Here is a 26,640-nt window from a genome sequence, read left to right as displayed (position 1 = left end):
GGTTCGGAGAGCCAACTAGCTATGATTAATTCTGATACATATGGAAATCAGATTACTGGTTTTCAACCCTCACTGTGTTTTTCTTCAGCCAGTCCAGTATTATATAATTAAGTTGAAAATATATTTATTGACATTTGTGCAGAGGAATTGGCCTGATATAGTTTTGGTTGTTTGTTATTATATTTTATCTAATGGAATAATACATTTATTTCATTAGATACTTGATCTAATGACATCTCTATAGATTGTTCGGTGACTAACCTGGTGAGATGTCTGTCAGTTGCAGTTAAGCTGTCGTTCATTTGCCGTTGTTCCTCTTCCATCAAACATATTTTATGTTTTATTTAGTACCTAGCACTAGGAGTGTCAAAACTCGTTATGCCTCATAACTCCAGGAATGTGATTTGTTTGATATGACATGCTTAGTTGATCTGGATAGAGTTCAAAGTTAGTCTGTTTACAGAGTGAAACACAGTTGTACGTTTTCTCTCACTCAATCTCACTTGAATTAATAGCACTGAAGAAGCACAGCGGCTAAACGAACAAACGCTGTGCTACTGTTCTGTATCATGCTGTGATTTTCTGAGAGGAACTGTAGCTACCTGAAGACATTAAACTCTGATGATCACACAATGTTGGCGAAACACTTCAGCTCAAAAGAAAAACCTTGAGATGTTATTACAGTTGTCTTGTCAAGGTTTCGACAGGTTAAGACCTCAAAGTCATCACGGTGACTCACCTTCTCGCTAACATGGGACTGTAGTCTATCTCATGGCAGACATTTTGTCACACAAACCTTAAGACAATCGAAATAAAACAATATTCTCCCGATAGGCCCATTGACAGCCACACCTACAACAGGTTACAGGTTTGAACGCAGGGTGAGATCACAGAAACATACACCAATAGCAATGTAATGTGGAGGAAGGAAACTCAACCCAACAACATGCCTCACACTAAAGTATCAGCTGTAGAAACAGAGAATATGTAAGGCAACTGTGTAAATTGTGAATGTCAGCCCGGCTACAATCTAAAAACAAAAGGTGCTATCTAGAACCTTAAAGGGTTCTTCGGCTGTCCCCATAGGAAAACCCTTTGAATAACCCTTTTTGGTTGCAGATAGAAACGTTTTTTCTAAGAGTGTAGGCCACCAAAATAAAGATAATACCACCACCTCTCTTATACAGGAGTATTTGTTCCTAATGCTTTGACATTTCATCTACCTCAGAAGAGACACTTAAGTGTTTCTTAAGAACAGAGAAAGACCAAAGACATTACGAAAGAAGCCAGAAGCATGAATCAGTGCTAACTGAAGCTCAAACAGGAAACTTTGTGACGTATGACGTGACAATGCAGTGTTTTCAGTTATCTCTGGGCAAGCTTAAGCTCTCATTATGTCACACTAAAAACAGCACATAGACTGTGAATGGATTCGAGTTTCTGGTTGATATTGGGTCTGTTGGAAAATGCATACAGTATATCGAGGAGCGGAAAGAAAGAAAGAATAACCCACAAAGCAAACAGATTAGCAGAGCAAAGAACTCATGATCAGGAGGAAGTTTAGCACTGTGTTAAGCTTGTGAATGGAGGAAGGAAAGAAGAATACATAGAAGCATCCAGTGTCTTTTGTATAGTACCATTCATTCAACATACATGCAAGAAAGAGGCAGAAAACAACTTATCTAAGCCTCACCTGGCTCTCCCTTCAGAAACCAATGGGCTCCCCATTCAGACTGATTCTATGCATTTAATCGACTTCACCACTTCAAAAGTATTTAGAGTTTCCACTGAGAATCTTTAAAGTAGTGTCTCTCGTCTTGACAGACTTTCTAGCCAGGTAGGTAGCGCGAGACTTTCGCTACGTATGAAATGGCACCTCATTCCATCTATAGTGCACTGATTTTAACCAGCATTTGATTACGGCTCGTGAGATGACTCAGAGACAAACCTTTTCCTAGTGAGGTCTCAATGGATGTGCTGCTGCCATGATGGTGCCAGAATCCTAATCAGATCATATCGCGGAAGGAAGAGGATGGAAGACACAGTGGCTTATATAACACTGTGGAAACTGGAATGAGTGTCAATCTGAAACGCCATCCGGGTTTAATCAATTATCTATTGTTCTCTCCAGGTAAGAGAGTGGTGAGCTCAACACCTGGAAATGGCTGTATGAATCATGGTGCATTGTGGCTTTGGGTGGAGGGTGGTGGCCCCTAATACCATAATTAGTCTACATTATTTCAATGTTGAGTGCAAATTGCCATGATGGGAAAGCCAACATACACAACACAGCTTGGCAGAGGGAGAGAGGGATTTCCTGTATTTTTTTGTTCACGACCACATGAGAGGATATCCACTGTGTGTCTGTCTTTGTGTGTACATTTTTTTGTGGGGGATAACAAATACACCAAAACTAAAACAATATGCTTACCAAGACAATACAAGGATAATTCTGTTATTTTGCGCTTGTGGAAAGGGGGATTTTCTCTGCCTCTCAGAAAGCCAATTTTACTGATTGGCTTACAGAGTGATGCCTTTTATCAAAATGTATTCGAGAGGGAAAAAGGGAGTGAGAGAGAGGGGGAGCGAGGAAATGAGAAAATGGGGTAAATTGCTACAAGACTCTCCCATTGGCTCACAAAGAGAAAAGGTGAGAGCCCAGGGGAAAACATCTAAAATTAGCTCATAGAGGGAAGTAGCAAAATGGGTCATGTAGGTTTTTACCAAACATCTGTGTTTGTGAGTGTGTAATTATAAAAAATACAAAGAGAGAGAGTGAGAAGAGGAGGAGCAGGGTAAAAGGATTAGCAATGGTAAATGAAGGCTTTTCCCCCTCAGGACCAGAGTAAAGACACAAAGTAGACTGAGACAACACACCACACCAGGGTCGTGTTCAGAAGGCACGAAACAGAAGAAAAAGTCTGAAAACGGTGTGAAACGGGGAGGTATTGTCTTAACTTGGTCATTTTGTTTTCAAAACATTTTGTTACAGTTTTCCCGAATGAACATGACCCCGTCCTATACTAGGGATCTAATGGAGTTTGGGTGAGAGTTCTACTCCACAGTCACATTTAATAATGTTTCCGTATCTAGCATTACTCATCTCATATGTATGAACTGCACTCCACACTATTCTACGGTATCTTAGTCACTTTTAAATTGTGTTTACATATTACATCACCCATTTCATATGTATATACTGTATTGTATTCTATACTACACCACTGACTGTTAAACAGCCATCTCCAGCACATCAGAGGCTGCTGCCTATAGACATAGATTAGGAATCACTGGCCACTTCAAGGAAATGAAACTCTAGCCACTTTAATAATGTCTCCATATCTTACATTACTCATCTCATATGTATAAACTGTACTCTATTCTATTCTACGGTATCTTAGTCACTTTAATTGTGTGTAAATATTGCATCACTCATCTCATATGTATATACTGTATTCTATACTATGCCACTGTATCTTAGTCCAATGCGGCTCTGACATATATGTATATATATTGTTAATCCATTCCTACTTAGATGTACGTGTATTTTTGGGTATATGTTGTGAAACTGTTAGATATTACTTGTTAGATATTACTGCACTGTCAGAGCTAGAAACACACGCATTTCACTACACCCGCAATAACATCCGCTAAACACGTGTATGTGACAAACACATTTGATTTGATTTCATTTTGATGTTTGACCCAACTCCCCACCCCTCTTCTTTCTATTGCTATGGATACTTTAAGGACCATTTATTTCTGTTTTCTGTCACAACAAAATAGGTCCATTGCCAGTCATCATTCATCACAACAATGAACCTAAAGGTGCTCAGGGATGTTCTATGTCCTATGGCTCAACACAACGGGAAATTACAAGTTATTCTGTTGTGACCGAAAACAGAGTATCCGGTCCTTAAAGTATCCGTAGCAATAGAACGAAGAGGGTGATGTGGTTACCCTCCTCTGGCTAGATGAGCTCATGATGCTCTAGTCAAACAGCCTCAGGGATATTTGAAATACAAAGCAATACATAGGCTGAGAGAGAATAATACTACGGCTAGAAGAGAATACATATTCACAAGACTTGGAATAGGATATCCTGATAGCTAGGCAAAGGCTGATTGTGATATCTTATCCCTGTTCACCATATACTAGTTCTGAAAAATAATGTATGGTAGTCTGTTGAGTTGATGGAGGCTAGTAGGCCTACTGTAATATTGTAAGTCAATGACATCTGACAGCTACTGAGGAGTTACTTAGAGTGTACAAAACATTAAGAACACCTGCTCTTTCTATGACATATAGTGACCAGTGAATCCAGGTGAAAGCTATGAACCCTTATTGATGACACTTGTAAAATTCACTTAAATCCGTGTAGATGAATCAATTGAGGCATGGATTGTGTACAGTATGTCCACCATTCAGAGGGTGAATGGGCAAGACAACAAATGTAAGTGCCTTTGAACGGGGTATGGTAGTAGGCGCCAGGCACACCGGTTTGTGTCAAGAACTGCAACGCTGCTGTGTTTTTTACACTCAACAGTCTCCTGTGTGTATCAAGAATGGTTCACCACCCAAAGGACATCCAGCCAATTTGACAACTGTGGGAAGCATTTGAGTCAACATGGTCCAGCATCCCTGTGGAACGCTTTCGACACCTTGTAGAGTCCATGCCCTGACGAAATGAGGCTGTTCTGAGGGCAAAAAGGGGGGGGGGGGGTGCAACTCAATATTAGGAAGGTGTTCCTAATGTTTGGTATACTCAGTATATAGTCTCTCCTCTCCTCTCACCACAGTGACCTGTGCACTCTCTCTAAACCCCTGTATTGTGACAGTGGTGACAAAAGTGCACCTCTGTCACTACAAACAGTAGTGTGTTGTGTTGTTGTCTGTCTCTCAGGTGTAGAGTTGTGGTAGCCTACTGTAGGTGTGCCAGTCAGGTTAACACACTTAGACATGCTGTGGTTGTTGTTGTCCCCTTTTCTCCTTTAATGATGAATGTTCCTAACTGGCTGCCTGAGGAGGGTGTGACACTGTGGTGACATAGCAGAGCTATGATCTGGAAACTGGTCTGGATAGGCCACCTCACCTTACTGTATTGTACCTCCTACATTCCTTCATTCTCCCTCGATCTTTCATTCTTACTACCTCCCTCCCTCCCCAGTATTCCCCTTCCAAACCGATACTAAACGACACACTCATGCTTTCGGGTGAAGCTCTAAACATCCCCTACATTCCTCACATTTTTATGTTCACCGTCCAAAACGTTCCAGAAATCAAACAGCTCAGACTCCTTCCTTCTTCAGAAGTGTTGGGTTACCCTTATAGCCGTCTTGTCTATCATTTGATAAATGCATTCCGCACTCCGCAGCCTGGGAGCATGAGAGCTGCCCATGTAGGATTGTAGCCTGTTTAGGTGCAGTGGAATGCAGCGGTTGAGGATCTGTATGAAAGGCAGTGAAATGGAGAATGTGTGGAGCTGCCAAGTTCAGGCTTGAAACCCCATGGTTTTTAGTGGACCAATCTGGAGAGCTGGGGAGTACTGATGGGAATTAGCGCTCTCCTTGAGTGCATCTCAAATGACACCCTAATCCCTATGTAGTGCACTAGTTTTGACCCGAGCCCTATGGGCCCTGGTCAAAAGCAGTACACTATATAGAGAATAGGGTGCCATTCGGGATGTATTCCTTGAGTTCCCCTCTCTGGCCTTACACCAGGCTCTAGATTGAAGATGAGGGACCGGGGCTCTAAAGAGCCATGCTGAAATCTGAGGCCTGGGCAGGGTGCTCTCCAGCTGGGCAGGATTAGCGACTGCTGCTGCCTGCTGGCTCTGGGATGGAGTATGGAGGGTGTGTAGTACGAACCATAGACATACTGGATGCATATACATATGGTTCCAATGGGACTGACGTGGTGCTTAAAACACCAGGGATCGATTCCCAAATGGGCCACATACAGTACTTGATGTATGTGTTAACTAAGTCACTTGAGATAAAAGTGTCTGCTAAATCACCATGCATATTATATAAAAATACACATGACTATACAGCACCTTCAGTGCATTTGCATGCACAAAAACACTTACTAGAAATAGTCATACACACAAATATCCTCATACTCCGTGGGCTCAGACTGAAATGTAAGCTACAGTGTAGTAAGCTATCCTGTCATTTTCTTCCTGGGACACTTTCCCTTAGTTAGTGGCTTGTCTGTCACTGCTGTGGGATCTGACCGACGACATATTTGTGTAGGGCGAGGAGTTTTTCTTTCCTGCTATTTTCCTGCCATAACTACAGGAGCAGGGGACTTAATGACAGGACATGGCTGAAATGACAGAGAACAAATAAAATGTGTCCTCGTTTGAGGGTGTTTGTGTGTTTGTGTGTGCTGCCAGCCACTGATGTGTTGGACACTGGAACAAAATAACTGTGGCACACATACAAACACAGTCTCACACACACATATACATATATACACACACACACACACACACACACACACACACACACACACACACACACACACACACACACACACACACACACACACACACACACACACACACACACACACACACACACACACACACACACACACACACACGTAAATAACCATCCCCTTTCATGGTGAGTGAAAGTCGAGGCTAATGCATACACCCCTCTATATCTCTGACCTTGACAATCTGAACACGTATGTAGCCTATGTACATAGAGCATGGCTGTTTGACTGGGGACTTGGAGTACTTTCCTGTGTTCGAAATAGCACCCTACTCCCTACATAGGGGAATGCAGAGGAATGCAGCGGTTGAAGTTCTATATAAAAGGCTGTGCACTACTGTTGACCCTGGTCAAAAGTACTGCACTAAATAGGGAAAACGGTGCCATTTGGGATGCAAAATATCTCTGTGTTCCTTATTGATCTGTTGATGTCAGTCAGAGCAGAAGAATAAACCCATCCGGCTCCCAGGGGCCCGGCCGTGTGTGTGTGTGTGTGTGTGTGTGTGTGTGTGTTTGTGTATACCCAGGGCTCCAGTCAGGCAGGCAGGCTGCAGGGGTATTGATCTAGTTCAAGCTCAAGGCTCAAGGACTGGAGAGGGAAAATATCACAACGTCTGTCAATTACTATAAACAGAAGCTCCATCACTCCTTCGATGACAGAAGAGAAGAAGTAATCAGGGAGGAAATAGAAATAGTCTGGTCCTATTTCCAGCCCAGCTGCCTCGGAATAACACTTCCCAGTGATAGGCATACTCCTTAGAGTGGCATGGAAGCATATGGCAGGAGAGGGGCAGGAGGGGGCACACAGCAGAATTATACAACAAATAGTTGTATTTTATTAGAAAATACCAACTTTTCAAATACTTCAGGCAGTCAAATATAGTTTATATAGAGTTAACTTAAAGGCAACTATTTTATTTGATATTCAAATACAGGTCTCAGAAAGCCAATAATATTTGAACGTATTTTGAACACCTCTCAGAAAACCAAATAATATTTGAAGGTATTTGAATATATGCAAGTTATTTGAAAAAAAATATATTTGATGGCTGACAACTATTTGATGAAGAACCAAAAACTACAACAGTTAGTTGAATTAGTCTAAATATATGATCATTAGCACATGGTTTGGAAGGCTCTGAGATATGAATCTTAATATAGCCTATAGCCTAGAATTAAATACACGAGGGACATGGAACCGCCTCAACATTAGAGTAGACCACTTTTGCAGCTTCAAAATGACTAACACATATATTTGCATAATAAGTGAGACATAAGGTTATACGGTAACAAGTTCTCATAGGACTTTGGAAATTGCTTTATAATTGTATAATAATGGAGTTATTATTTAAGTGGAATAAGGAAGTCACTATTCCTCATGTGTACAGTAGTTACAAAACTCTCAGCTCATTGCTATGTAATTGGTACAATGCAATTACCAAAGTATTATGGAACAACATCGTAATAAAATGTTGCTCCAAAAGTAATTACAGCTTTATTACAGACACAAGAACAATTTAATTTTAAGTGTTACTGAGAATGCTAACAGTAACAAAATATGGCTGTTAAAAGGGATTCTCCGGTACTTTTATATACTTTTTAGCCAGTAGTTCTAAAAGTAGCGTTCACGAGCCAAAAGTGGTCCCCAAAAATTGCGTACTACGTCACATATGTGCAGACATGTTCACCACGTCATTGCTCTCTCTTTCTCACTCTGCTGTGCGTGCATCATGTGCATCTTGCCAGCTGACACTCATACAGCAAGGAGCTGAAGCTCAATGGCTGAACTCTAAATGCTATGAGGCTGGCCCATGTGGGGGAAAATGTATGGAAAATGGCACAGCACAGCTTCCAGAAAAACTGTTCTTTTCAAACTAGGGATTTTGTGGCTAATTGAGGTAAGACAGTAATTCTGCTCATTGATTAGGCATGTATGAACTACACATTGACACATCCAGCCCAAAGCGGGAGGTTTAACATTTTTTGTTGTTGTTGTGATATCCAATTGGTAGTTACTGTCTTGTCCCATCACAGCAACTGCCGTACAGACTCAGGAAAGGCAAAGGTCGAGAGCCATGCGTCCTCCGAAATACAACCCTGCCAAGCCGCACTGCTTCTTGACACGCTGCTCGCTTAGCTTGGAAGTGTGTCGGAGGAAACACAGTGCAACTGGCAACCGAAGTCAACTTGCATTGGCCGTGCCCGCCACAAGGAGTCGCTAGAACACGATGGGACAAGGACATCCCGGCCGGCCAAACCCTCCCCTAACCCGGATGACACTGGGCCAATTATATGCTGCCTCATAGGTCTCCCGGTCACGGCCGGCTGCGACACAGCCTGGGTTCGAACCCGGTTCTGTAGTGACGCCTTAGACATCTGCAGTCGCCAAAGTTATGGAGAATGTCTTTAAGTGTCGAAAGGAAACTATATCCAAAGACTGCCTTCTTGAGTAAACTACAGCCAAGGTAGGTGGAAAATCAAGTTCGATTGTATTAGGATTAAACTATCCCTTTAAATATCTTATAGTGTGTGTTTTAAACAACAACATTTTCTCTCAGATGGACAAAGAGGTTAAACGTTTTTTCAGGTATCATAAAAGGTATTACAGCTTTTAACCTTTCAGTAGCATGTTGAAAGAGCCGTACAGTAGTTGAGCATCACAACTTATTTATAATTATCTGTATAAAATATAAATGTTTCATTGATTTGACTTGATTATGTACACCCTGTGACGACGGACATTCGGGAGTATAGACAGAAATGTATTGTGAAGATCAAATATGACTGTTTGGAATAGTGTAGAAGATTGTGTGTGCTCTATTCATTTTATTTACATTTTGAAGTTCCAGATACAGCTCTGCCATTAGTTGAAATCAGCCAATCCAATAGTTTCTTAAAAGTAGTAATTTCCTTAAAAGTAGTTACTTTCTGAGGTCTGTATTCAAACGCGCACACACACACACACACACACACACACACACACACACACACACACACACACACACACACACACACACACACACACACACACACACACACACACACACACACACACACACACACACACACACACACACACACAATAGGACTGTGGGTGGGGGGAAAACTGATAGGGCATTTACCACAGGTCAGATCTAGAGGATTTCCGCCCAGTGGCTCCTCATCTCGTCTCATCGTGCCCTTGTTTTAATTGGCTCTGATCTCCTGATTGGATTGGCAGCCACTCCGTGAGAGAGAGTTTTGGCTCGGGGACAGGAAATGAAGGGGGAGGGAGGGGGACGAGAGCGTAGGAGGGGTGCCAATCATCTTCTGGCAGCTCCCCTCCTCGGAGACGTGGCCTGGTAAGAGAGCCGCAGAGGGATGGACATGAGAAAGAGAGAGAGAGAGAGAGACAGAGAGAGAGAGAGAGAGAGAGAGAGAGAGAGAGAGAGAGTGAGCCCTATAGCTAAGGCTTAGTCAGAGCTGAGCCCAATACACAAACACGCTCACGCACACACACACTAGACCACCACAACCATGGTGTGTCAGTTCACTAAGAGTTAATTAGCCTCAGCATTACCCCCTACAGTGGTAAAGATGAATCACATGAGTTGGAAATCAAAGGGGAGAAAGACCACAGTTCAGTAGTAGAATTTGTGTTACTTTCAGTACTTCTGTCAAATGTGTCTCACGTTGTCTACTGATTGAGATTGGATAAAGTCTATCAATCAACGCAGCCGATGTCCCTTTATAGCACGTGCGCACCGTTGCCTACTCTTCCACATGACCAAATAGCCTGCCATGAGGAACCACTGAACGCACTGGGAGTCCAGGCTGCAGCACCATTCATGTTGCACAGACGTTAACACACTTGATTTATGCAACACGGCATGTATACATTTTGAAACTGTGTGTAAATGACATCATGGGTCTCAGACAGCGCGCACTTTTATAAAATTAGAGATCGCTTCTTCTATGAAAATGTTGTTGATCAGTCCAATAAAATAGAAGGTAAACAGATTGTTTTTCATCTGTAGCCCCATGAAATCAGCCAAAACACGCTCAATTCACCTGTATTGTGAATAGGCCTAGGCTACATCTTGATTTAACCAGTTTATCAATAGAGATTTACCATTCAAATAAATGATTACCATTATGTTGTTATGTAATTAGATTGTAAAAAAAAAAAGGATCATTTATTGAATGATTGTATAATTGATTTGTTAAAGCATACATAATAAAAAAAAAAACATTTCAATGTAATTCATGATAATGAACTCAAAATATGTTTCTGGACAAAGTGCCAATCTGTGATTTATTTTTGTTACCTTGGTATGATTTTGGTATCTCTTTGGTATCAAGTATCGTGATGGTATTGAGTATAGTGTTACTAAATCTGGTATCGAAGTCAAAATTCCTTATCGTGACAACACTAAGGCATACTGTACTCTTGCAAACACTGCCAAACAAAGACACTGAACCGCCACAGAACTGCTATGAAGTACAGTGAGTGTACAAAACATTAAGAACATGACATAGACTGACCGGTGAATCCAGGTGAAAGCTATGATCCCTTATTAAGAGGCTGAACGGGCAGGACAAAAGACTTAAGTGCCTTTGAACGGAGTATGGTAGTACGTGCCCGGCACACCGGTTTGTGTCAAGAATTGCAATGCTGCTGGGTTTTTCACGCTCAACCGTTTCTCATGTGTATCAAGAATGGTTGACCACCCAAAGGACATCCAGCCAACTTGACACAACTATGGGAAGCATTGGAGTCAACATGGGCCAGCATCACTGTGGAGTGCTTTCGACACCTTGTCGAGTCAATGCCCTGGCGAATTGAGGCTTTTCTGAGGGCAAAAGGGGTGGGGTGCAACTCAATATTTGGAAGGTGTTCTTAATGTTTTGTACACTCAGTGTAGATATATGTTTTTTTTACCGAGATATTCCTTAGCTGTCTCAGTCGGGGCCAGAGCCATTGAACTCCAGATTAATGCTTTTGTTTTCATCTGGGAATCAATACTGTTCTGGGTGATTAAATCTCACTGCTCGCAGCCATGCAGGCTGCACAGAGGGAGTGTTACGCAGGTGTCACCATTTATTTGACTTTCTTTGCCCTCTCCTCCCTTTGTCTTTCACACCTCTTTCTTGTCTTTCTCTCTCCATCTCTGTGTCTGTCTTTCCCTCCCTCCCTCCCTCCCTCCCTCCCTCCCTCCCTCCCTCCCTCCCTCGGAATCTGAATCTCTGAATCCCTCTCTGCTGTGCCACAGACTCCTTTTCTGTGAGGTGTCCATCAGAGTGACAGCAGAGCAGCAACAGCTGCCAACCAGAGCTGAGAGGACAGCATGTCTTTTCGTGCATAATCACTTGCAGACAGACCACGGCAGGGAGAGAAGGATGAGAGAGACACCATCCCCCCCAAAAAACGTGAAATGTGCAGCTTAAAATGTAAAACATTTTGTTTCACATGTGAAATGGCTGTTTTCACATGTTGAGGTTAAACTTCACGTGAAAACATATTTTCTCATTTATTACATTTTGAGTTCCCCACCTTTTCTCATGTGAGGAAAATAACATGTTTTCACCTCACATGTGAATTGAAGTTTCACATGTGGAATTGCACGTTCAAAATCACATTGGCAGTTTCACATATAAGAAAACTCCACATGTGCAAACATCACTTTTACATGTGGAATTGCAAGTTCACATGTGGGGGTGGAATAGTGTTATTTTCCTCACATGTGAAAAGGTGGTGTTAACATGTTGCAGTAGCAAATTCTGTAATGCCATTCTGTAAAAAGGTTACTTAGCCTACCTGAGTATAATAGTACATAAAAAATAGTTATTTCTTATTTCTGAGCCCTCCACTCCATTAGTATTAACAAAATCAAAGTGTCAATATTCTTAACGTTCTTTTTCTATAAAAAAAAAAAATCTTCAATTACTGCTCAATTTGAGCAAAGTTTAGAATATCACAAGTGAAATGTTGGGAAACCATGTGTCTGAGTCATGTGAATAACATGCATTAAAATCCATGTGAAACTTCACGTGTTCTAAAGCCAAGTCTGACTCATGTAAAAAAATAAATAAGTGATTTGTTCATATACTGTATGTGTCTGAAAAACATATATTTTTTCCCCACATCATTTTTTTCCTGTATGTTTTAGTAAGGGACAGAGAGGGAGAGGAAAAGATGGGGAGATGTAGAGAGAGAGAGAGAGAGAGAGAGAGAGAGAGAGAGATAAGGATGGAGAGAGAGAGAGAAAAAGAGATAGGGAAGAGGGAGTGAGAGAGAGGACTGCAGAGTTAAGAGGGAGCGAACGAGAGAGGGGATAGAGGGAGAGAGAGACTAAAGACAGAGAGAGGAGAAAGAAGGGATATAGGGAGAGAGGAAAGACAGATTGGGAGAGAGAGCGAAAGTGGGGGGGGAGACTGCAAACGAGGGAACGAAAGAGTGGAACGAAGGTATAGAGAGAGACACCCGAAAGCGAGAGCAGCTGTGAGGCAGCTGACAGACAGCACAGCTGATCAAGCACTGATAGCTTTACTCCACACTGATATAGGAGTTGCCAGAGTCCTATAACCATCTCCATTATAGAGTAACTCAAGCCTGTGACAAACACTGTCCATAAACATATGAAGTTGGCCACACTTGCGACAGCCTCAGTTGCTAAGGGGTTTCAGGGTCAGAGCCACAACTCTAAGCCTCAGATCCTAAACCTTTATCCTCTCTTATCCACAAGAAAATCACAGGCATTAAATGTAAGTCCAGAAACGGGATATTGAGAAAATCTGACTGAGAGAGAGAGAAAGACAGAGAGAGAGAGAGACACAGAGAGAGAGAGAGACAGAGAGGTGAGAAGACTGTATGTGGGTTAGGGTTAGGTTCGGACCAGAGATTTAAAAAAGACTGTGAGCTGTATGTATGATGTGAGTATGTTAGTTAGTGGGGCTCAGAGAGCTGAGGGACTCCAATGAATGGAAGGACTTCCCAGTTCCACCTGTGGCCCCATTCCTCAGTAAGTGTCTGGCCAGGCTGACACTCTGGTAAGGCTGGCTGGGACCTGGCTGTGTGTGTGTGGGTGTCGTGTTGCAAACTGAGACAGGACTGGGGTGGGCAGCCAGGCAGGAGACAGACAGAGGGAGCAGGGCACAGACGCAGTCAACCTGACAGAGGCTGTGTCTCAAATGGCACCCTATTCCCTTTACAATGCACTACTTTTGACCAGGGCCCATAAGGTTCAGGCCAAAAGTTGTGCGCTTTCTAGGGATTAGAGTGCCAATTGGGACGCAAGACAAATAGTGTCTGCAACCTGGCAGTGATGGAGGCCAGCCTGCAAAACCAGGACGGACACTGGTTGGCTCCACCACACATTCATCCACCCAAGATGTATCCCAACTGAATATAAAACCTGCACACATGAAAGATCAGTAATAATTAGTGGTTGCAGTCTGGAGAAACTGGACAGACACTAACCAGCTCCTTATTCACCCACCCAACATCTCACCACTTTTAAAACCCTGCCAATATACTAGACTATTCATAATGGATAATAACAATACATCTACAGGATGCTTCCCACTAGGTCTAATTGTCTGAGGAGAAATCCGCACAAAGCACACATTCCTCTGTCTGCAGGCTCACCAACCAACAGAGCATCCAGGCTCCTTCCAAACCCGTAGAAGGTGTAACATCATCCATGACCAAAGAGCCATAGGTCGTTCTCCCGCTCGCAGCACTCTGTCTTCATTTAGCCACCACCTCAGACTCATTAGCTAGGAGACCTAATAGAGGCCTGTCATATCCAATGGGAGCTTCCCTGTGATCTGACAGGTCTTCTCCTGTCATCAGGAATGACAGTTCGTGTTAGATCTGCTCTGTTCTTTCTATGCGCAGTACATTCCTGGGGGCTGATCTGATGGACAGGCGTGAGCACCTGGGGCCAGAACACATGCCGTACTACCATACATCACCTGAGTGACATCAACAGAGACCTGATCCTCTTACACAGGGCCTCACCCCTCAGGGAGTTCTACGTCACACACACCTATTAAGGTGTGAACACACACATACGCACACACACATACGCACACACACACACCTCTAAATGTTTTGCTTTGTGTAATAACATTAACTTTGCCCCATAACTAGAGAAAGGTTACACCTTTCCATATGTTGAGTTGTGTGTGAACTTTAAAACACAATTACAGATATAAATAACCGCATGTAAAATGCAAATACTGTCGGGAACTTCTGCAGGTTTAAACAGTAGCTCTAGTGGCTAGTGAGGCCACTCTCATCTCCAGAGTGGGCACAAAGCAATCTAGGAAAACCAGCCACAGTTTCAATATTCCAGACTTTGTCAGCCCAGAGATAACCCAAAGCCCCTCATCCACAGTCAAAGAAAAAGGCTAAGCCAAAACGAACCAGAACTCAAACAGAGCTCTCATAAATAGACCAGTCAGTAACAGTAGCGTAGGTTCGAGAAGTGACCGTAGCAGTACGTGGTCACTGCTCTCTGAGGTGTGAATATAGTGAAGGTGAGCTGGGATCAGAGAGAGGCTGAATCGACTCTTCACACATCGCCCACTTACCACTACTTGCCCACAAATGACCTACGTTGGCAGTTTGGACTACCAGGTGTGGGTGGAAGTTACCAAGGAGAGAAAGCGGGCAGAGCCTGGATGCAGGAGCTCACATAGTGGGCGATTGTTCTCTCTGGAGTGTGTGTGTGTGAGAGAGAGAGAGAGAAAGAGAGAAAGAGAGAGAGAGAGAGAGAGAGAGAGAGAGAGAGAGAGAGAGAGAGAGAGAGAGAGAGAGAGAGAAATAGAGAGATGTAGGCTGTGAGGGGGAGATAGGTCGAGGATATAACAGCACACATGGACACCTACATACAACACCCTGTGATCACCCGCCAACCTCCTAGCGCAGTTGTTCTCAAACCTCTCCTCAGGACCCCCAGTCATTCCATGTATTTGATCTTTTCCAGAGCTCACACACCTGATTCAACTTGTCAGCTAGTCATCGAGCCCTTGACTAGGCAGGGGTCCCTGAGGGGAGATTTGAGAACCACTGCCCAAGCCAGCCGTTCACACGTAGGTTCCCAGTCTGGTCGTGGCTGGTCTCAGCGGTCAGAGTTTTGGCCGGCTGCATTCCTCAGGCCAGCGAGAGACTGGGGTCAGCTGGAGATCAGGGGACATGCCACACCACGCAGTCTGGCCAAAGACAGGACAGGACAGGCACACCACACACAAGCACATACTGCATGCACGCACACACACACAGACATGTACTGCTTTTAGCCCCAGCTACAGGGGCAGAGGGCAGCTGTGGGTGCCATTCCACTTACTGACTGTGTGTGGGAATGAGAGTATGTTTGCATTAGTTGTGCTGTTTGCATTATGTGCTGTGTGTTCTGCATGTGTATGGGCTTTGTTTATTCAGCAACGCCAAAACTGCAACAACAAGTGCAACTAGGATTGAATTTCGTGTTTGCTATGCCAAGTCTTTTGATAAATGGGTGAAACGCTGTCAACCATGCACACTTCATCAAACACGACTTCACTTATGGGAGCATAAATCAGTTCCCAGTTATCTTTGAAGAATCCGATTTTTCACCCGTCACCTGAGAAATAATGGACATGTGGATGCCACTGTGAGATTTTTTTTAAACTCAAATCCATGACATTCAGCTTTAGGAGATACAGAACGTGCTAGGTCACAACAGCCTTCGCGTTGAAAGGTCAACTCAAACTCCAGAAAATGCCAGCCATCCTGATGCCAAACTAATAACATGCACCTTTCCCTCACAAAAGTTGGATTCATTAAGGTCTATAGAGCAGGAAACCCTGCCCATAGCCCTCAGACTCAGCCTCTAACCCGCTGCCGCTCAACACTGTTTTCATTTTCACTGGGCTGCCTACTGGGGGAACTCATGGAGCTCAGAAATAACCCATTCATACTGTCTTAACCATCTACAACCTACATCATTGGAACAGATCCATTGCGACTTGGTTATTGACCATGCAAAATGTTGCTTGAAATGTTAGACCCTAAGGCTAAAATGATTTTTTTAATTCAGAAAGCTTGCATTTACTAAATTGCAATATTTGGTTCATGTTTATTACTACACGTGTATTATAACTTGTGTTATACTTTCTACCTGTCTACTCAAGGAGGGCCTTTTGGCTGGCTGTCAATGAGCAAGGCAGAAGGGGCATGATCCACCATCCCAAAACAAGCCAGTGTGTCTGTTGTTGACCCAGTCAGTCTTCCGGTTTAGCTACAGTCAATTGCACAGGCTGCAGGGAGGAGGAGGAAGGAGGACGAGGTATAGGGGGAGGAAAGGGAGGAGAGGGAAGGAGGGCTGGAGGCAGTAGGCCGGAGGGGACTTTCATCCTTTTGTTGTCCCAATCTAAGAGGCCTAAGAGCAGCTTAGCGTGGACAGGTAATGGGCCTGCCCTCCTTGTCGTGAGAGGAGGAGGAGGTTTGAGTGGATGTTTGAGCTGGCTAATCTTTGTTACATATGTGTCATTAAGAGGTCAGGAGAGACTTACCTGTTTGCAACAAGCCCACTCCACTGTCCGATACATTGAAGTGTCTCTGGATGTCGAGCAAAACCCCTGCACAACAGAGAGAGAAGAAAGAGAGAGGGGAGGACAGCGATTAGTATTGTGTGGCAATGGTTGCGGTACAATAAACATCCAAATGATCATGAATATTTAATTGTTTTAATAACAGTTGAATGAATTAGGTTTGTGGCCTTGCAGCGGTTCTCTTTTATAGCTGCAGCAAGAATACTGTATTAAGGAGACTAATACAGTATTAAGTGCTCTCTTGGCTGGCACACAGACAGCACTAAACACTAAGATGGTGTTGCCTGCAGGGGGTTAGTGAAGGTGGCCAGGTGCCCTTTTAAAATCCCAAAAGCACCACACACACACACACACACAGTAGGTTTTTTCCTTCTCTGTAACCGGAGGACAGTTATTCACACCGGTATGGAGGAAAGGAAATTCCAGAGAGAGGATCACGAACAGAACAGAGCTCTTAGTCTATAGTGAGAACTTAATGAGGTGCAAGGCACTCTGTGGGGATCGAAAGACTGAGCCCAAGATATGTGAACAGCTGAATCTTGTCATCATAACATTACTAAGACACTGCTTGTATCTCTGTAACCAATGGTGAGATTGAGATATTCACCTGTAAATCAGAGAAATAAAGACGGATGTTGTGCGACAGCAATATGACAGCTAGCACATTTGTTGATTGTATATTGTCAAAAAAAGTGTCCAGGCGACTACCAGTGCCCATTCAATAACATATAAATCTTTCTGAAAATAATTATCCTCGCCTGAATTCCTTATCTCAATCGTTCATATCCTCCTGAGCCTCTCCCTACACATAACACAATACAGGGCTGTGTTTGGGCTCAGTGTGTGAGACTGACTGACAGGCTGGTCTGAGCAGAACAGAACTCATGAATATAGAGTAGCAGTAACAGCAGCAGCCACTGGCCCGATATTATAACATGATGCACGTCTTTTTGCAAAAGAGATGCTTATAAAAAAATGTTTTAACTAGGCAAGTCAGTTAAGAACAAATTCTTATTTACAATGACAGCCTAACCCGGCCAAACCCGGACGACGCTGGGACAATTGTGCGCCGCCCTATGGGGCTCCAATCACGGCTGGGTGTGATAAGCCTGGAATCGAACCGGGGACTGTAGTGACACCTCTTGCACTGCGATGCAGTGCCTTAGACCGATGCACCACTCGGAAGCCCTATAAACTGATACCAGGTTGTATTTAATTATGCACTGCAGACCTCATCTGAACTCAAAGTCAGAGGGGCTCTCTCATAAATAGAATGAGATTCTACTAATATGGTCTCTCTACCCACACTGTGTACACTACAGTAACACTCAAACTATATTTAAAATGTTTTGACAATATTCATTTACTCTAAAAATGGAGAGGGAGGAAGACTAAAGAGAAGTGACAACTAAGCACATTCTTAAAGTATATTACTTTATTCATTTGATTGAGTGGCCAAGGTTGAGGTTTCTATCCTTGGGCATTGTCATCACTCCATTCATTTGTCAACAGATATAGTATAGGGCACATTTCAAAGGCAGCAAGGAGCGAGGTCTGGGCAGGTGCAGCTGGGGCTCTGAGCAGAGCAGGGACATAAGTGACATTCCTGTCACATGAGACAAGCCACCTGCTCCCATTCTCACACTTCAGGCTGCATTCCCGCACCACTGCAACACCAACAAGCCACAGCACTGAGGCTGGGTTCTCTCTAGGTTGGAACGGCACACACATAAGGACTTCCATATCGATGTAGCGTGGTTAAACTACTGCTTGGTTGGTGCAAGGTAAAACCAGGAGGGGATTTAATTAGGCTAACAACCCATTTTCCTTCAACATCGAGCGAAGCACACACAGAGACCGAGACAGGGACAGACAGACACGTACACACATTGGCCGTTTGCTCTATTCTAGTTTAGTACAGACAGGTCGGCTCTCCCTTGTCTAGCCTGTCAAACATTGCCACGGTGACAGAGCTGTCACTCCGCCGAGGCTGCGCTCTAATTAGCCTGCCGGAAACACACACACTCACTCAGTGTGCCCGCTGGGAGGGGGATCCCTGTGCCAGATGGTGGAACGTCCCTCCCGAGCCGAGTCAGCACCTGCCTGCCTGGTACCACGCCCTGCCCGTCCCCTCTCGCTCGCTTACTGAACACCCTCCTACTAACCCTGCCCCCCATTACACCACCACCTCACTGGGGTGACTGAGTGCAGGACCAATTTAGTCTCTGTGTGGGTGTACATGTGCATACAAGTGTGACCGACTGACTGATCTTTGCCCTACATGCTCCCTAATAGATTGCTGTGAAAATGTATATTTCAGTCTTTAGGGGCCAACTCACATGGAAGTGACAGATTTTCTTTCTGATATGCAACAGTCACTATTATGTAAATGCTGTGTAAATATAGACCATATAGACCATATTCCCTAAATTGTGTTTATAACAACCAACCCGACTGTTCAAGTGGGCAAGTGTTTGACACAAATGTCTTCAGATAAAAGCACACCATCCATTAAATTGAGTGCAGGTGTAATGTTGTATAATGCTGTGAAGTAATTGTTGTATTGTATTGAGTGCAAGTATACAGGTGTAATGATCTATGTTATGGGCTGTCTTAATCTACGAGATTACAGACAGAAGGCTGCAGTGTGTTTGTGCAGCAGCATATTAGGCTAAATGTATCTTCACTCTCAATGGGAGCTTTCAGTTTTATGGGTAGCTTCATGGTTTCAGACTGCGTATTTGAGGTTTGCCCTTGCCCTCAATTCAATCTCTCTTCCTCTCCTTCCAGATTTCCTCCCTCCGACTATGCTGCCTCCCTCCTTATCCTCGCCTTCCTTTCTCTCTCTCTCATCATCCTCCGCTCGTCCTTCCTCTTTTCTTCTTGGCTCATTATCGCCCTTTATAACCGGACCACCCTGTATCTATCTGTGTTTGGTGGGCACTGACATGGCTCTGACCAAAATCGGCTAAAATACCACAAAAACATTGTCTGAGATGTTTAATTTCTATACAAGACAAGTATTCGTCCTACATTAGCTGAAGGAGTCATGATGAAATATATTTGACTGAGGTACCACTGACAGCCCGCCAGTCTCTACCCGTCTCCCGCCTTAGTGGCGCCAGGGCTAGGGTTGCCATGGTAACGTTGCGTGGGCACACAAGGAGGAAAGGTCAAGAGACGGCGGCAAGAGGATGTCAGCTTGCGAAATCCTGAGGACTTACAAATCACCAGCCTCTTCCCTCTCCTCTCACTCTGTCTCTCTCTGTCCTGTGCTCTAGGCCTATATTTGACTGCATTATATTTGACTGCATCTATATCTATTGTTGTCTGGCTTGGGTTCACTCTTTCTCTCTCTCCAGGTGTTTGTGAGGAGAATATACTGTATCTTACCACCGTGCTCAGGGAAATTACACTAGATGAAGTCAATAGCTTGCTTGTAACAGATGACATTCATATTCTGACTATCTCTGAAACTCACATAATTAATACCTTTGATGATACAGTGGTTATAACATCTACCGAAAAGACAGAAATGCCAGAGGCGGTGTTGCAGTCTACATTCAGAACCACATTCCTGTAAAGCTTAGAGACGATCTAATGTTAAATACTGTTGAAGTAATATGGCTACAGGTTCATCTGCCTCACCTAAAGCCCATTCTTGTGGGAAGCTGCTATAGACCACCAAGTGCTCACAGTCAGTATTTGGATAATATGTGTGAAATGCTTGATAATGTATGTGATATCAACAGAGAAGTATATTTTCTGGGTGAGTTAAATATTGACTGGCTATCATGAAGCTGCCCACTCAAGAAAAAACATCAAACTGTAACCAGTGCCTGCAACCTGGATCAGGTTGTCAGTGAACCTACCAGGGAAGTTACAAACAGCACGGGGATTAAATCATCACATCTTTACTAATGCTGCAGATATTTGCTTTAAAGCAGTATCCAAATTCATAGGATGTAGTGATCACAATATAATAGCCATATCTAGGAAAACCAAAGTTATAATATAGTGTAGTGTATAAGAGGTCATACAAGAATAACTTTTGTAGTGATTCATATGTTGATGATGTAAAGAATATTTGCTGGTCTGTGGTGTGTAATAAGGAGCAACCAGACACTGCACTTGACGCATTTATGAAACTACTTATTCCAGTTACTAATAAGCACGTATCCATTAAGAAAATGACTGTAAAAACTGTTAAATCCCTTTGGATTGATGAGGAATTGAAAAATTGTATGGTTGAAGAGGGATGAGGCAAAAGGTATGGCAATTAAGTCTGGCAGCCCAAATGATTGGCAAACATACTGCAAATTAAGAAATCATGTGACTAAACTAAATAAATAGAACCCTACACTAAGAAACAAAGATAAATTATATAAAGAATGATAGTAAAAAGCTTTGCGGCACTTTAAATGAATTTTTGGGAAAAAAAGACTACTCGGCTCTTTTATTTATTGAATCAGATGGCTCATTCATCACAAAGCCCACTGATATTGCAAACTACTTTAATGACTTTTTCATTGGCAAGATAAGCAAACTTAGGGATGACATGCCAGCAACAAACCCTGACACTACACATCCAAGTATATCGGACCAAATTATGAATGACAAGAATTGTACTTTTGAATTCTGTAAAGTCAGTGTGGAAGAGGTGAAATGTTTATTGTTGTCTATCAACAACGACAAGCCACGGGGGTCTGACAATCTAGATGGAAAATTACTGAGGATAATAGCAGATGATATTGTCACTCCTATTTTCCACATCTTCAATTTAAGCCTACTATAGAGCGTGTGCCCTCAGGCCTGGCGGGAAGCTAGTCATTCCGCTACACAAGAATAGTAAAGTCCCCTTTACTGGCTCAAATAGCCGACCAATGAGCCTGTTACCAACCCTTAGTAAACTTCTCGACAAAATTGTGTTTGACCATGTACAATGCTATTTTACAGTAAACAAATTGACAGCAGAATTTCAGCATGCTTATAGGGAAGGACACTCAATAAGCACAGCGCTTACACAAATGACTGATGATTGACAGAGAAATGTATGATAAAATGATTGTGGGGGCTGTCTTGTTAGACTTCAGTGCAGCTTTTGACATTATAGTCTGCTGCTGGAAAAACGTATGTGTTATGGCTTTACACCCCCTGCTATAATGTGGATAAAGAGTTACTTGTCTAACAGAACACAGAGGGTGTTCTTTAATGGAAGCTTATCAAACATAATCCAGTTAGAATCAGGAATTCCCCAGGGTAGCTGTTTAGGCCCCTTGGTTTTTAAAATTTTTACTAATGACATGCCACTGACTTTGAGTAAAGCCAGAGTGTCTATGTATGCGTATGACTCAACTCTATACACGTCAGCTACTACAGCGACTGAAATGACTGCAACACTCATCAAAGAGCTGAGTGGGTGGCAAGGAATAAGATAGCCCTAAATATTTCTAAAACTAAAAGCATTGCATTTGGAACAAAACACTCACTAAACCCTAAACCTCAACTAAATCTTGTAATAAATAATGTGGAAATTGAGCAAGTTGAGATGACTAAAGTGCTTGGAGTAACCCTAGATTGTAAACTGTCATGGTCAAAACATATTGATGTTCTAGTAGCTAAGATGGGAAGAAGTCTGTCCATAATAAAGCGATACTCTGCCTTCTTAACAACACTATCAACAAGGCAGGTCCTACAGGCCATAGTTTTGTCGCAGCTTGACTACAGTTCAGTCGTGTGGTCAGGTGCCACAAAAAAGGACTTAGGAAAATTGCAATTGGCTCAGAACAGAGCGGCACGGCTGGCCCTTGGATGTACACAGAAAGCTAATATTAATAATATGCATGTCAATCTCTCCTGGCTGAAAGTGGAGGATAGATTGACTTCATCACTACTTTTATTTATGAGAGGTATTGACAAGTTGAATGCACCGAGCTGTCTGTCTAAACTACTGGCACACAGCTCGGACACCCATGCATACCCCACAAGACATGTCACAAGAGGTCTCTTCACAGTCCCCAAGTCCAGAACAGACTATGGGAGGCACACAGTACTACATAGAGCCATGACTATATGGAACTCTTTTCCACATCACGTAACTGATGCAAGCAGTAAAATTAGATTTAAAAAATAGATAAAAAAATTGAAAAGCGGGGACTGTGAAACAACACAAACATTGGCACAGACACATGCATACACACACACACACACACACACACACACACACACACACACACACACACACACACACACACACACACACACACACACACACACACACACACACGATAACATACGCACTATACATACTAGAGATCGACCGATTATGATTTTTAAACGCCGATATCGATTATTGGAGGACCAAAAAAAGCTGATACCGATTAATCGGACTATTTTTATATACATATTTGCAATAATGACAATTACAACAATACTGAATGGACACTTTTATTGTAACTTAATATAATATATAAATAAAATCAATTTAGTCTCAAATAAATAAACATGTTCAATTTGGTTTAAATAATGCAAAAACACAAAGTGTTGGAGAAGAAAGTAAAAGAGCAATATGTGCCATGTAAAAAAAACATTTAAGTGCCTTCCTCAGAACATGAGAACATATGAAAGCTGGTGGTTCCTTTTAACATGAGTCTTCAATATTCCCACTTAAGAAGTTTTAGGTTGTAGTTATTATAGGAATTATTGGACTATTTCTCTCTATACCGTTTGTATTTCATATACTTTTGACTATTATTATAGGCACTATAGTATTGCCAGCCTAATCTCGGGAGTTGATAGGCTTGAAGTCATAAACAGAGCTGTGCTTCAAGCATTGCGAAGAGCTGCTGGCAAACGCAGGAAAGTGCTGTTTGAATGAATGCTTACGAGACTGCTGCTGCATACCACCGCTCAGTCAGACTGCTCTATCAAATATCAAATCATAGACTTAATTATAATATAATAAACACACAGAAATACGAGCCTTTGGTCATTAATATGGTCAAATCCGGAAACTATCATTTCTAAAACAAAACGTTTATTCTTTCAGTGAAATACAGAACCGTTCCATATTTTATTGAACGGGTGGCAACACTAAGTCTAAATATTGCTGTTACATTGCACAACCTTCAATGTTATGTCATAATTATGTAAAATGATGGCAAATTAATTACAGTCTTTGTTAGGAAGAAATGGTCTTCACATAGTTCGCAATGAGCCAGGTGGCCCAAACTGCTGCATATACCCTGACGCGAATGTGCTTTTGTTAAATCATCACCCGTTTGGCGATGTCGGCTGTGATTCGATGATAAATTAACAGGCACCGCATTGATTATATGCAACGCAGGACAACCATGTGTAGTTAACTAGTGATTATGTTAATATTGATTGCTTTTTATAAGATAAGTTTAATGCTTGCTAGCAACTTACCTTGGCTCTTTGCTGAACTCGCGTAACAGGTGGTCAGCCTGCCACGCAGTCTCCTTGTGGATTGCAATGTAATTGGCCATTCTCGGCGTCCAAAAATGCCGATTAATCAATCGACCTCTAATACATACACATGTATTTAGTACTGTAGATATGTGGTAGTGGTGGAGTAGGGGCCTGAGGGCACACAGTGTGTTGTGAAATCTGTGAATGTATTGTAATGTTTTAAAATTGTATAAACTGCCTTAATTTTGCTGGATCCATAATAAATACAAATACAAACAATGGGATTCATTTTGCTCAATACAAAATGATAACCAACTCATCGCAGTGCTGCCACAAAAATGGAAGTGGCAATTACTTTAAAGAAAAAGTTATGAATTAGTATGTGGCTTAAAATTACTCATTTAAATTGTAAAATGTAGCAGTTTCACTATGATAACTATAACGCATAAAATTCAAGATAGTTGGGAACAGGATTTCGATGTCCCAATACAATGGCATCGGGTTTATGAACTGATATACAAAACAACAATTGACGCATCAATCCATTCTTTCAAGTTAAGACATTATATAAAATTCTCACTACAAAAATAATGCTCAGTATATGGGGCATTGAACAGTCTGAGCAGTTCAGACTGCCACGTGGAAACAGAATCAATAGAGCATATTTTAAGTACTGTTCATCAGTGGCTTGTTTTTGGAGTCTGGTCCGGGAGTGGTTATGTCATAATATCAGGGCGATGTTGGACCCACAAACTGTATTGTTGGGGGTTTTGAAGGACCACAGTCAGTCAATAGGAAATATCATAGTGCTCTTGGGTCATTTTTAACATTTTTGGGGCAATTTCGGCAGAAATGTTGCAGATGGGGAGGTTCAAGACCCTGCCAGCGTCTCAGGTCACCCCCACTGACCAGAGCACCCACTGAAGGGAGCAGCCATTTGTATTGTCTTTGTATTGTATTGTTGATGTTTTAATAAAAAATAACAATGGGATTCATTTCACAGAAAAAACACAGCTCAGCTAGGTCAACTCTCCATGGGCTGTTTTCAGTCTATACTTGGGTGCATTTAATACAATTGCCTCAATGCAGCATCACAGGTGTCAGGCCTCCAGGGCCCTGTGTATTTAATGTACTGTGCCAGTCCAGTGACACTGCTGGCATAGGGGTATGGCAGGAATGCAGAAGTTCCTGATAACACATCATCCACTTCCAGCCAAACTAGAGTCAGATTCTCACGAAGCTGCTGCAGATGAGAGCCTGCAGCAATACCTTAGTATTGTACTCTAAAAGCTTCTTTCTAGGCCACTCCCTCTGAGAAATAAGACTTCATAGACACACATACAAGCAGGCACGCACACACACACACACACACACACACACACACACACACACGCACGCACGCACACACAGACATAATGAACAAGCCTAAGGGACAACAAATACAAAGTTTGGGACGTTTCAGAAGTAAAGTTTTTTCCTGGTGCAATCTGTCATGTTGGCTCTGTAGTTGTCCATAGGGAATTCCCAGCCTGATCATTTCAGGTGTAACAAATAAGCTCTCTGATAACAAAAATGTCTTGTTTAATGCAGAGGACTAAAATAATTAAAGGACTATATTTTTTACTGTATCGAACAGATAGAAGACACGTTGCTATCAAGTAAACTAATACATTTTCGTTGGGGAACCCAATTACAGATGAAGACACTGGAAGTTTGCTGGAGTTGCCTGTGACATTGACAGAATGCTATATGTCTCTTCTGATACGATATTATGACTAGTGAGACGGCCCTGTCTGTGTGCAGCGTAGAGCTGACACTTATTCAGACCTCACATAATGGATGCCTTCATGAGTGCTGCTTTGGATGGAGCTTTATAGGCTTTACAACAGTCTCACAGACTGTCACAGAAAGAAAAAACATGAAGAGCGAACAGTGAAGAGTTTATTTTGAAATATGTTCTAAATATCTACATTTAATATATTATGAATATTTTATACATTATACAGTGTTTGATTCTACAAATAAGTGGCCTCCCTCACTATTGTATTGGGAATAACAGTAAGCGAGGTTAGTTAGGTGAGTTTAGGTCATCGACTACAGCCCTAGTCTGTAAAACAGCTTTATTAGGAAT

The 26,640-nt window shown here is 42.5% G+C and overlaps 1 protein-coding gene across 2 annotated transcripts in view; it reads right to left on the bottom strand.

The window, feature by feature from the left end:
• spns2 (SPNS lysolipid transporter 2, sphingosine-1-phosphate) overlaps positions 1-26,640 on the bottom strand; it is a 136,116-nt gene that overhangs the window by 77,037 nt on the left and 32,439 nt on the right. For both annotated transcript variants that reach the window (XM_014195820.3, XM_014195819.3), the window contains exon 2: positions 17,040-17,105. In XM_014195820.3, the coding sequence (XP_014051295.1) occupies positions 17,040-17,105 (66 nt within the window). The remainder of the gene's footprint in view (positions 1-17,039; positions 17,106-26,640) is intronic.

This window comes from Salmo salar, chromosome 04 (assembly GCF_965601325.2).
Source record: "Salmo salar chromosome 04, fSalSal1, whole genome shotgun sequence".
Lineage (NCBI taxonomy): Eukaryota > Metazoa > Chordata > Actinopteri > Salmoniformes > Salmonidae > Salmo > Salmo salar.
This window is presented reverse-complemented; position numbering and strand designations above follow the sequence as displayed.